Below are 10,717 nucleotides of genomic sequence, written 5' to 3'. Positions count from 1 at the left end.
TTGGGCAACAGAAGTCCTAATGGTGCCTTCTTCCAAGGTGGAGAATTCAGAACATGATTACAGATGGTGGAGAGGGAGATGAGCTCTGTTTGGGAAATGTTGAATTTGAGGGGCCTCTAGGACATCCAGATGCACCTGGACATTCAGGGCCGCAGAGGGGGAACAGAAGTTGAGAAGAAATGGCAGAGAGTTAGGAAAACAGCCAGAAGGGTAGATAGGAGTCATAGATGCCAAGATAGTGGGATGCAGAAAAGAAATGACTAGAAATAAAGAGAAAATACTGCTGAGCCTCCTCCTCTCAGGTGCCACCACTTTCACAGACACATATTCACTAGAAAGGTTTCTCTTGACAGCAGTTTTATTTGATTCAAAAGTTAAACACAGACCCAGGCCCATGGCAGTAGATTTGACTTGGGGATCATTGGCCTCTTACTGGAATCAGAAAAGGGAAAATATGGGTCATATCTATATATCAGGTTAGGGAGAAGCCCAGCTACTGCTAGTTGGGTAGGGCTTGGCTACAGGCCAGGGAAGGGGTGACTAGTACCATCCCCTACACATGCAGATGGAGGGAGACTAATTCAGGACTCGTGTTGGGTGTGGGCTTTGAGTAGGCCTAGAGCAGGGTCAGGGAGTTCTGGACCAATGGGTTTAATAGCTGTGAGTAGAGGACTTGTCCAGCTCACTGCGCTGCTCCTTCTGGGACTCTGTCACCACCTGCTGGGGGCAAGGCATGTGAAGGGCACAAACCATTCAGTACCACCATCCTAGGAGCTCCTATGGGGCATTGTGTCTGACCTCTGGCATAACAAGCTGAGGCTCTAATCTATCCATCTACTTTCTCTATCTCCCTGTCTCCCTCCCACCTCAAGAACCACTAACCCACAATACCCTAAGATCAGCTGCAGCCAAGCTAGGACTCAGAAATAATATGGAAACGATGGGGTCCTGGTCTCAAGTGTCCCATCTCACCTCCCCATCTCGGGTTTCAATGGTCTTGATCAGAACCATCTTCCGGCTGTGGCTGTCCTGGGGAGGTTCCACCTCAGGCACTGGAAAAAGTAGGTGAGGGGTGGAAGAGAGGAGTCTTGGCATTTATCTCCTTTTAAACCCTCATACCATCTGTGAGGGGAGAGGTGGGGTGGGACAGGGCTTAAGGAGAAGGGCGAGAGCAGACCCGGACTCAATAATTCACAGAGAACCAATCCCTGAGCAGAGCCATAGCAAGAGTCGGATCAGGGCATTAGAGGACAGAGGACCAAGAGATTGGAGGACAGGTGTGGGAGACTCACGTGTCGTCTTTATACCAAAGGATGCAAAGGAATGGATGGGCACGGAGATCCTGGGGGCGAGGCAAGTGTTAGCTACTCTGCCTAGGCCGCGCCCCTTTTCTGACCACGCCCTACCACCCTCAGGCAGCCCCGCCCCCACCGGCTCTCCTCGCCCTCCAGCAGTTTCCGGTAGGTGGCGATCTCTATATCTAGGGCCATCTTGACATTGAGAAGCTCCTGGTACTCGCGCAGGTGCCGCGCCATCTCCTCCTTTAGCTGCCGCAGCTCCTCCTCGAGGCGCGCATTGCCCGCCTGGTACCCGCCCGCCTCCAGGGCAAACTGCTCCTCCAGCTCCCGCAGCTGTCTGAGCAGCGCCTCGTTCTGGGGTGGGGGTGGGGGAAGTATGAGTCAGAGAGGGAACAGCCTTCACTGTGCATCCCCAGCCGGTGGCGCAGCCTGGTACTCACCGTGCCTCGCAGTCCGTCCACCTCGCACGTCAGGCTCTGGATTTGGCGTCGGGACTCATTCATCTCCTGCTTGGCCTGGCGCAGGGCCTCGTGGTTTCGGTTGGCAGCGTCTGACAGGTCCGCGTACTGAGGGATGGAGAGCAACCCAGGTGTGAGCAGACGAAATGCACCCTTGTCCAAGAGCCCTACCCTCCCAGACCCTCCCCAAACCATACCTTGGACTTGTACCACTCCTCTGCCTCCTGCAGGTTCTTCGCTGCGATGCTCTCGTACTGCGCGCGGATGTCCCTTAGTGCTGCTGTTAGCTCAGGCTTCACGGTCGCTTCCACTTCGACCTGCTGCACCTGCTGGTTCTCCATGTTCACCTGCAGGTCTCGCAACTCCTGCCGCCCAGGGCAACAAAACGTCGAGTTCGCCGCGCACATCCCACCGGGGCGCACAGTTTGCGCACAGAAAAGAACAGAAACACTTGAGTGAACGGAAGGGGGCGCCAAGGAGTGCAGCGCGCACAAGACTGCGCGGTCCGAGCCCGGCTCCACCGGAGCCAGCGGCTAGGTTACAGGGTGCATCTCCGCTGGTTGCCACTAGGTGGCGCAGGGGCGTGAGGCAAACCCCACCTGTAGACAGCTTGACGGGCGGCGTCTATCCAAGGAATCTCACATCGGTTCTCCAGAGCTATTTCTCCGCCATAGCCTCCAATCTCCTCCAGAGCTTGTCTCCCAGCTGCAAAGAGACCACCCCCAACCTCCGAAGCCTCCCCTGATATCCAGGTTCACTCACCTCATCATGCAGTTTCTTGAGGAACTCAATTTCATCCATCAGAGACTCAATCTTGCGCTCTAGCTCCAGGCGGGCGAGGGTAGCATCGTCCACGTCCTTCATGGGGTGGCAATGGGGGTTCAAGAGCAAGGAGGGGCTGCTCAGCATGAGAAAGAGCCAGACCCTCCCTGTCAGCCTCCGAAGGCTTCTGATGGCCTCCCTGCACCTACAGATGCCACCCTGGACACGTAGGCCCGGGGTAAGGGGAAAGAGACGGAAATCCACGCGAGACCCGGGCTCACCTTGCGGAAGAGCACGAGGTTGTGCTCAGCGTCCTCCCGCTTGTGTGTTTCGTCCTCCAGCCTGGTGGGAACAGTGAGCAGAGGCTGAGCTGTGGGCTTACCGTCCTCTCCGCCCCCCAAGATCTGGGGTACTGCCCAGGACTCCTAGGAGGGTCTTCAGGGTGCCTGATGGACTGCCCCATTTTCTGTCTAACGAGCTGGGGCCCCTTTATACACGAAGAGACACAGCCACTTTGTCTCCCTAGAGACTTAGCAAAGTGGTTGAGGGAGGGCACGGATGCTGCCTGCACACGCCCTTTCAAGTTGAGGCGGAAAGTAACTCCCTCGAGTGGCTAGTGGGGAGGGAAGCGGAGCGAGGAGCAGCCGCCTCGACGGTGGACGCCCGGCCCTGCCCCCTGACCTCTGCTTAAGCGCCGCCAGGTCCTCCGCCAGCCCGTCGCGCTCCACCTGCACCCGGTCGCGCTCGCGGCCCAGCAGCTCTAGCTCCCTGCGCAGCTCGCGCAGCTCCTGCTGGCACAGCTGGTCTGCGCGCGCCGGCTCCTGGCCCCGGGCCTGGCTCAGCTCCCCGCGCAAGGCCGCATTCTGCTGCTCCAGAAAGCGCACCTTTTCAATGAAGTTGGCGAAGCGGTCGTTGAGCTCCTGCAGCTCCTGCTTCTCGTTGCTGCGCGTGGCCAGAAACTCCTGGTTGAGGGCCTCCGCCATGGAGAAGTCGAGGCGCTCCGAGGGCAGGCGCAGGAGGGCGCCCGCGCCAGCCCGGGGGCCGCGGAAGCTGCCCAGACGCACCGAGGAGCTGGAGGAGGCCGAGCCCAGTAGGCGGCTGCCAGAGAAACGAGAGCTGGACGAGTAGGAGAAGGCCCCGGGGGACAGTGAAGGCGGCGGCCCGAAGGTGCGGCGGTAGGAGGTAGAACTGATGTTGGCCCGGAGGCCCGACGGGTGGCTCATGGTGGCCAAGGATGGGCAGTCACCGCTAGCAGAGCTGGTCACAGAGCCGCAGACGGCTGCAAGGCGGCTTTATAGTCCTGCGGGCTCAGCGGGGGCATGGGCAGCTCCTCCCACTGGCCTGACAGTGCGGCTAAGTGGGGAGGGGGATGCCCCACCCCTGCGGAGTAGCAGGAGCGCCGCACCCTCCCTCCCTGGTTGCTGGCGCCCTGCCTACTTGGTTCCCCCTGTTGCTGGTGGGAAGCAAGCAGGGATAGCGACCACTGGCCACTGGCAGGAGGGGTTGGAGGTCAGGGCCTTTCAGCAAGTGTCCAGAGCTGGAGCATAGGATGGGAGGGCCTGATTTGAGCTGGGGTCCCTGCCTGAAAGAGCTGGTAAAAACTGGGGTATAGGAGGAATGAGGTTAAAGGACAGGCTTCTGGCACATGAGTAGGGAGGAGGTGGTTCAGGAAGATGGAGAGCTGGCTTGGCTTAGGCCCTAAAGCCTGTGACTCCACTTTTCCCCTGAAGGATATGCTCTGCTTTCAACCTGCTATCAGTTACCTCCTTTGTCACCACACCCAGGGAGATATGGGGGGACAGGACCACAGAAGCAGCTAAGGGGGTTGGGGAAGGGCTGCCTCTCTTTAATCCCCTGGGTCCTGTGAAGGGTTGCTGCCTGGCGCCAGCTCTGCAGCTAATGGACTGGCCACTTCCCCTCCCCCTCCCCTGGTCACTTGGTTGGGGGGCGGGGGTGCCTGCTTATGTCTCAGTTTTAAAGACACAGCTCCCAAACCTGGACCTATCCAGGCCTCAACAGGGTGGGCACATGAGAAGGGGCTGAGGATGACTGGGCCTGGCTCTGGATCCCACTAGGCAGGGTCTGTGCCCTGTCAGGAGCTGAGCTGAGTGAGCCTGTATATGCTGTCTGGCTTCACTGGATTCTCCCTTCCCCCAACCAACTGCTGCTCAGTCATGGCCTTACGGGAACCAGGCCGATTCCTGAAGTAGGAAGGGGAGGGGGCTGAGGGGTGGTAGTTGCTGCCAAGGCTGAGAGATGGATGGACTGGCAGGACCTGGTTTCCAGTATTGGGGAGTTGCAGGTACCCAAGGATGGATGGGGCTGGATGGGGAAGAGATGGGGAAAGAGACAGTGCCCATCCCCAACAGTTCAGGGACTGAAAGAGGAGAAAGGCCACAGAACAGATCCACAAGCCTGTGCACACAAACAGAGGCATAATGTATAACAGCACTGCATACCTACGTGCACACACATTACACAAACACACACACCACACATCCCTTCCTATCCTCCCTCACCCAGGAGTTAGCTGAAAGGCTGATGTCTGGCCTTTGCATGTCAAATGGCTTCTAGAATGCAGGCACAGGCTGCCCAGAGTGGACAGAGGCAGCTCGGATTGCCTGCAGGAATTGGTGTGCTGAGACCTTCGGTGTTTGACAGGAGCCATGGGGCTGCTGCTGCCGGGGACTCCAGGGCTCTCCAGTAGGGACAAGTCTGCCTTAGACTGACCCTGAGGACAAGAGTTGGGCATCTGGGGTAGCAGTTTGGGGACTCCGGGTTGGATCTCTGGCTGAGGCAGGGAGGAGGGCGGCTCCCTGGCTGCCATCTCCTTCAGCATTGCAGGGCAGAGGAGCCTCCCCCTCTTTGTGTGTCCTCTGAGATGGGCCAACGCCCAGCCACAGGCTCACATCCTTACCGCCTCTTCTCCTCTCCAGGCCCCTCCTTTCTTCCGGGCCATTAGTCTCTCCCTGCACAGCTGCCAGGTCCTTCTCCTTGATGGGTCTGGTCTGGTTGCCAGGGGAATGGGAAGAGGGAGGATGGGAGAGAAGGAATGGATAAACCAGGGCCTGTCCCCTCTAACTCCGGGGAGTGGGGAGGAGGAAGGTCCTGCCTGGGCTGGGGATAGGGGTCTTGGCAGGTGTGAGGGGGGGCTGGGGAAACCTTGGTGCTTTCTGCCACAGCCCTATGCTCTGAGCCCCAGCTGCCATTAGCCTGGAGCCCCATCTACTCAGCCTAGGCCCTGCCCTGCCCCTGCCTGCTGTCCTCAGGTGCAGACTGGGTGTTTGAGCTGGTACTGCATGCAGAGGGGCAGGCAAGACCTGGGAGGACCAGCTCAGGCCCTGTCTTTATAAGGAGCTGCTGGTAGATCTGGGTCTTTGAGAGTAGAGGCCCCATGGGCTGGACCCAGGGAATTCCAGTTGGGGTCCCCATGCCCTTTCCGGCTTGAGCTCCCAGCTCACAACCCAGATGCCTTAGAGTAGATGGGACCAGGGCCTCTTCAGCAGGGCGCTGGGGGCTGTGGAGGGAGTAAGGCCAGGGCCTGGGTAGGGAAACTATGCCTGCTGGCAAGGCAGAGGAGACTCGTCTCCCTTACTCAGGAAGAGCCAGGCCCAGGAGACCTTGGGGCCAGAAGAAAGATAGGAAAGAGTCACAGTTAAGACTCAGGGCTCTGGCATCCAGTTGCCAAGCTTCCCATCTGACTCAATAGTCTCTATTGTACTAATAGTTTCGATACTATGTTCTTCCATGTCCTTCAGTAAAATGAGTGTATTGTGCTTTCCACTTCATAGCGTTGTTGGGAGGGTTAAATGAATAAGTGTAAAATACCCAGAACACATCATAATAGTTGAAAATGTAAGCTAGTTTATTATTATTATTGTTATTATTTAATATCCTCACCCGAGGACATTTTTTTTTTCATTTATCTTCAGATAGAGCCAGAGAGAGAGGGAGGAAGAGAGAGAGAGAAACATCGATGTGAGAGAGACACATCGAGTGGTTGCCACCCACACAACCCCAACCGGGGCCAGGGACAAACTGCAACCAAGGTACGTGCCCTTAGCGGGAACTGAACCCGGCTCTCTCTGGACCACAGGCCAACGCTCTAACCGCTGAGCAAAACAGGCCAGGGCTATTGCTATTATTATTATTATTATTATTATTAATCTCCTGAGTGATATTGTTAGCGCCCTAATGCAGTGAAGATCTGGACTTTTTTTTTTTTTTTTAATCCTCACCCGAGGACATTTTTCCATTTTTTGTTCAGGTAGAGTGGGAGGGAGAGAGAGGAACAGAGAGAGAGAAACATCGATGTGAAGGGACACATCGAGTGGTTGCCACCTGCACAACCAACCAGGGCCGGGGACAAACTGCAACCGAGGTACGTGCCCTTAGCGGGAACCGAACCCGGATCTCTCAGGACCTCAGGCCGACACTCTAACCGCTGAGCCAAACCGGCCAGGGCGAAGATCTGGACTTTTAAATTATTCCCACTGGCAGAGCTGGAATGGCTCAGTTGGTTGAGCATCGACCTGTTCACCAAAAAGTTGCCAGTTTGATTCCTGGTCAGGATACATACCTAGGTTGCAGGTTTGATCCCTGGTCCTGGCACCTATGGATGTCTCTCACATTGATGTTTCTCTCTCTCTCTCTCTCTCTCTCTCTCTCTCTCTCTCTTCCTTCATCTCTCTAACCACATCCTCAGGTGAGAATTTAAAAAAATATATGTCCCCACTAGTGGCTGTGAACAGTGCTAGACCCAGGGTTGAAGGAGCCAAGCATTTACTGGCTGTTGGAGAGAGGAAAAAGTGACCTCATCTTTCTCTGTACTGGGCAAATAGTATACTGATTAAGACATGGATGTTGAGTTTGATTAAGACTGGCTGGGTTTGCCCTGGCCAGTTTTGCTCAGCGGTTAAAGCGTTGGCCTGTGGTCCAGAGAGAGCCGGGTTCGGTTCCTGCTAAGGGCCCTTACCTCGGTTGCAGTTTGTCCCCGGCCCTGGTTGGGTCGTGTGGGTGGCAACCACTCGATGTATCCCTTTCACATTGATATTTCTCTCTCTCTCTCTCCCTCCCACTCTATCTGAACAAAAAATGGAAAAATGTCCTCGGGTGAGGATTGAAAAAAAAAAAAAAAAAAAGACTGGCGGGGTTTGACCAAGGCTCCTCAATTTAATTAGCTGTGTGCTTTGGATTTAGGTGAGTGGTTTAACCTCCGTTCACCCATTGTCTTTATCTACAAGTAGGAGAGATAATAATCATGCCTCCCTCATAGTGTTGGAGGCTGAAATGAGTTATAGTTTGTGAAGCACTTAGTGCTTGGCACACAGAATGTGCTGTATAAGTATTAGCCAGTGTAATTATTACCCTTCTTCCTTCTGCCACCCTTGGCTGTTTGGTGAAGGCTTGGAGAAAAATGACAATTGGATGCATTCAGAAGTTTGTTAGGAAAATTAGAAACAAAGTTTAGGTCACTAGCATGAGTGCTACTGAATGATGGCCATGGACTCAAAGCTGGGTGAGGAGGGGTGTAGGAGAGACTGGCAGAGTACAGAGGGCCATAGCTGGACTCCCTGACCAGGTCAAGGACTAGTCATAGTACAAAAAAATTGAAAGAGTCACTGAGAGGATGCGTGAATTTGTGATCTGAAGCTGGGGTATTAATGGATAAGAAGATTCTTGGGGCATTTTTAAGGCAGTGGGCTGCTGAGGCTAAGGTGGATTGGAGGCAAATGTCAGAGGAGAAAAGATCAGTGCACCAGCCTGGGCACTGACTAACACTATGACCCTGGGCAAGTTACTTGTCCTCTCTGAGCTTCAGTTTTTTCATCTGTAAAATTGAGAGGATGACACCTTCCTCCCAGGGTTGTTGTGAGCTCTATATGAGAGATTGTACATAAAACAATGAGCATGTTGAATCTCATAATAGGTGCTCAACAGCGTTGATTGTTGTCTTCCTCTCCCACGTGACAGAGAGGAAACACACAAAGGAGCAAGAACAAAATCTTAATTACTGGTAACTAAGTGTCAGCAGGGTTCTCTCTGCCCCTTGAGGTTTAAGATTGGCTTAACCTGCATTCCACATCCTGGGGAAAGTTCAGTGTGCTCCCCAAGATCTCTTTGCCTTTCTAATGCTTCCTCTTTACATCCTTAGCTCCCCATCCTGATACTCCTGAATTGGCTGACTTTATAGCTCACTCTCTGCTGTGTCCCAGATGTGGAACTCAGTACTGTCCTTGGTTCCCGTGATCCCCTTCCGCATCACAGGGAGGATCTGAAGCTCAAAGGGACAAAGTAGCCTGTGTGAGATTGCGCAGGAAGGCTCGTCCTGGAGTGTCAAGCCTTGCTGGTGGTCTGTGCTCTGGGCCTGTGGGAGCCAAGATGAGCTTCAGCCAGGAGTCCAGATCCATTCGAGATGGGCTCTCCCAGGCCAGTCTAGCTCCAGGGTCTCCACTGGCAGAGTGGCTCCACCAGAGCAGAATTCTTTCCCCATTATTTCCGCTTTGGAGTTTCTCTACTCCCAGTTAGAGAACACTCCGGGTATCTTTCTATCTTATCTCTTCTCTCACTGTATTTTATGTAATGGCTTACATTTTCTATATGCCAAGCATCTTACACATGCTACTACTTTTAATCTTCACAATAATCCACCCTGGCCGGTTTGGCTCAGCGGTTAGAGCGTCAACCTGTGGTCCAGAGAGATCGGGGTTCGGTTCCCGCTAAGGGCATGTACCTCGGTTACAGTTTGTCCCCGGCCCCGATTGGGTCGTGCGGGTGACAGCCACTCGATGTGTCCCTTTCACATCGTTGTTTCTCTCTCTCTCTTCCTCTCTCCCCCTCCCACTCTATCTGAACAAAAAACAGAAAAATGTCCTCGGATGAGTTTGTTTTTTTTAAAAAGTTAATCTTCACAATAATCCTATACATAGGTACTATTACTCTTCCCATTTTACAGTTGAAGAAACGGAAGCACTTAGAGGTTAAGCAACTTGACCCAGGTCACATAGCTAGTAAAATAGTAATCTATATGTCTGATTCCTCCCACCTTGACAATACGATCTTTGAGGGCAGCTATCAGGTCTTATTCGCCCTTTTTTCCATGGTGTCTAGCACAGGACCTTGGTCAAATAAATGTTGGTTAAACTGAAGGGCAACCCTGAGGCACCTGAAAAAAATGTTTCCTCAGGTTTTCAATCTGGAAAATAAAGAGGTGTGTTGCTGCCACCATCTGGCAAGAAGCCAGAATGACATGTCTGCAGTCTGAATGCACCAGGTTTGTGATTAAGACTCAAGGGTAAGAGAATATTCTAATTTGGAGGATGCTTCAAAATTGTTATGACTGCCCTGGTCGGTTTGGCTCAGCGGTTAGAGCGTCAGGCCCGCGGACCAGAGAGTCCCGGGTTCGGTTCCCGCTTGGTTGCAGTTTGTCCCCGGCCCTCTTTGGGTTGTGCGTGTGGCATCCAGTCGATGTTTCTCTCTCTCTTCCTCCCTCTCACGCTCCAGCTCTATCTGAAGATAAATGCAAAAAAAAACTGTTATGACTCCCTCACCCTGGCTGGTTTGGCTCAGTGGTTGGAGCGTTGGCCTGCGGACCAGAGAATCCCGGGTTCGGTTGCCATAAAAGGCAAGTACCAAAAAAAAAAAAAAAAAATTGTTATGACTTCCATTTTGCAGATGAGGAGAATTAACTAAAGGCGTGTAAAATAAAAAAGCAGCTTTAATATTAGGATTTCAGAGGCCTGATATTTTTTTCTTCCCCCGGGCTCTAGGAGCCTCCTCTGTGCCTTCCGCACCCCCCTCCTCCAGAAGCCAAAAGCCAGGAAAGGAGAGCAAAATCTTTAGTGTCCTGTACTATGCCCACAATCTCAAGTCCTGTCATCATCGTAAAATTGCATCTCCATCTGCCTGTCTGACCCTTCCAAACAGCGACCCCTCAACTGAAGAACAGAGAGCAGCTTACGACCTCAGAAAGCTAAGTGAAACTTCCTTCTGATGGTGTGGCCTGGGGGCCTGACCCAGAAATCACCTGGGGGCCTGTAGAAAGCAGACTACAGCCCCCCACTAAGATCTTCTGAATCCTTAGAATCTGCATTTTAACAAACTTGCTAGGTGATTTTTAATGCACATGAGAATTTGAGCCTATCTGGACTGGATTAAGACTTTTTTCTTTAAATTGTCCATTTTGTGCCTGGCCAGTAT

At 53.4% G+C, this 10,717-nt stretch overlaps 1 protein-coding gene across 2 annotated transcripts; it reads right to left on the bottom strand.

The window, feature by feature from the left end:
* Window positions 1–340: 340 nt before the first annotated feature.
* Window positions 341–3,771, bottom strand: PRPH (peripherin). Of its 2 annotated transcripts, none has more exons than XM_036251925.1 (9): window positions 3,200–3,771; window positions 2,800–2,860; window positions 2,519–2,614; window positions 1,954–2,121; window positions 1,739–1,864; window positions 1,432–1,652; window positions 1,293–1,342; window positions 973–1,052; window positions 341–717 (listed from the first exon to the last, which is right to left on the bottom strand). In XM_036251925.1, the coding sequence occupies exons 1-9, from the start codon at window positions 3,739–3,741 to the stop codon at window positions 652–654; spliced, it is 1,410 nt and encodes a 469-aa protein (XP_036107818.1). In that variant the 5' UTR covers window positions 3,742–3,771; the 3' UTR covers window positions 341–651. The 2 variants fall into 2 exon arrangements, with proteins under 2 accessions (XP_036107818.1, XP_036107817.1); XM_036251924.1 differs by having other exon boundaries at window positions 362–720; window positions 3,200–3,750.
* Window positions 3,772–10,717: the final 6,946 nt, after the last annotated feature.

Source organism: Molossus molossus, unplaced genomic scaffold (assembly GCF_014108415.1).
Source record: "Molossus molossus isolate mMolMol1 unplaced genomic scaffold, mMolMol1.p scaffold_m16_p_10, whole genome shotgun sequence".
NCBI lineage: Eukaryota > Metazoa > Chordata > Mammalia > Chiroptera > Molossidae > Molossus > Molossus molossus.
This window is presented reverse-complemented; position numbering and strand designations above follow the sequence as displayed.

What these genes read in the sequence shown, in the direction of transcription:
- PRPH (XM_036251924.1), bottom strand. Translation starts at nt 3,741, where the DNA reads ATGAGCCACCCGTCGGGCCTCCGGGCCAACATCAGTTCTACCTCCTAC. An exon ending in CTGGCGGCGCTTAAGCAGAG is followed by an intron (nt 2,861 to 3,199) that starts GTCAGGGGGCAG and finishes TGTTCCCACCAG; the next exon opens with GCTGGAGGACGAAACACACA. An exon ending in CTTTGGTATAAAGACGACAC is followed by an intron (nt 1,053 to 1,292) that starts GTGAGTCTCCCA and finishes TACTTTTTCCAG; the next exon opens with TGCCTGAGGTGGAACCTCCC.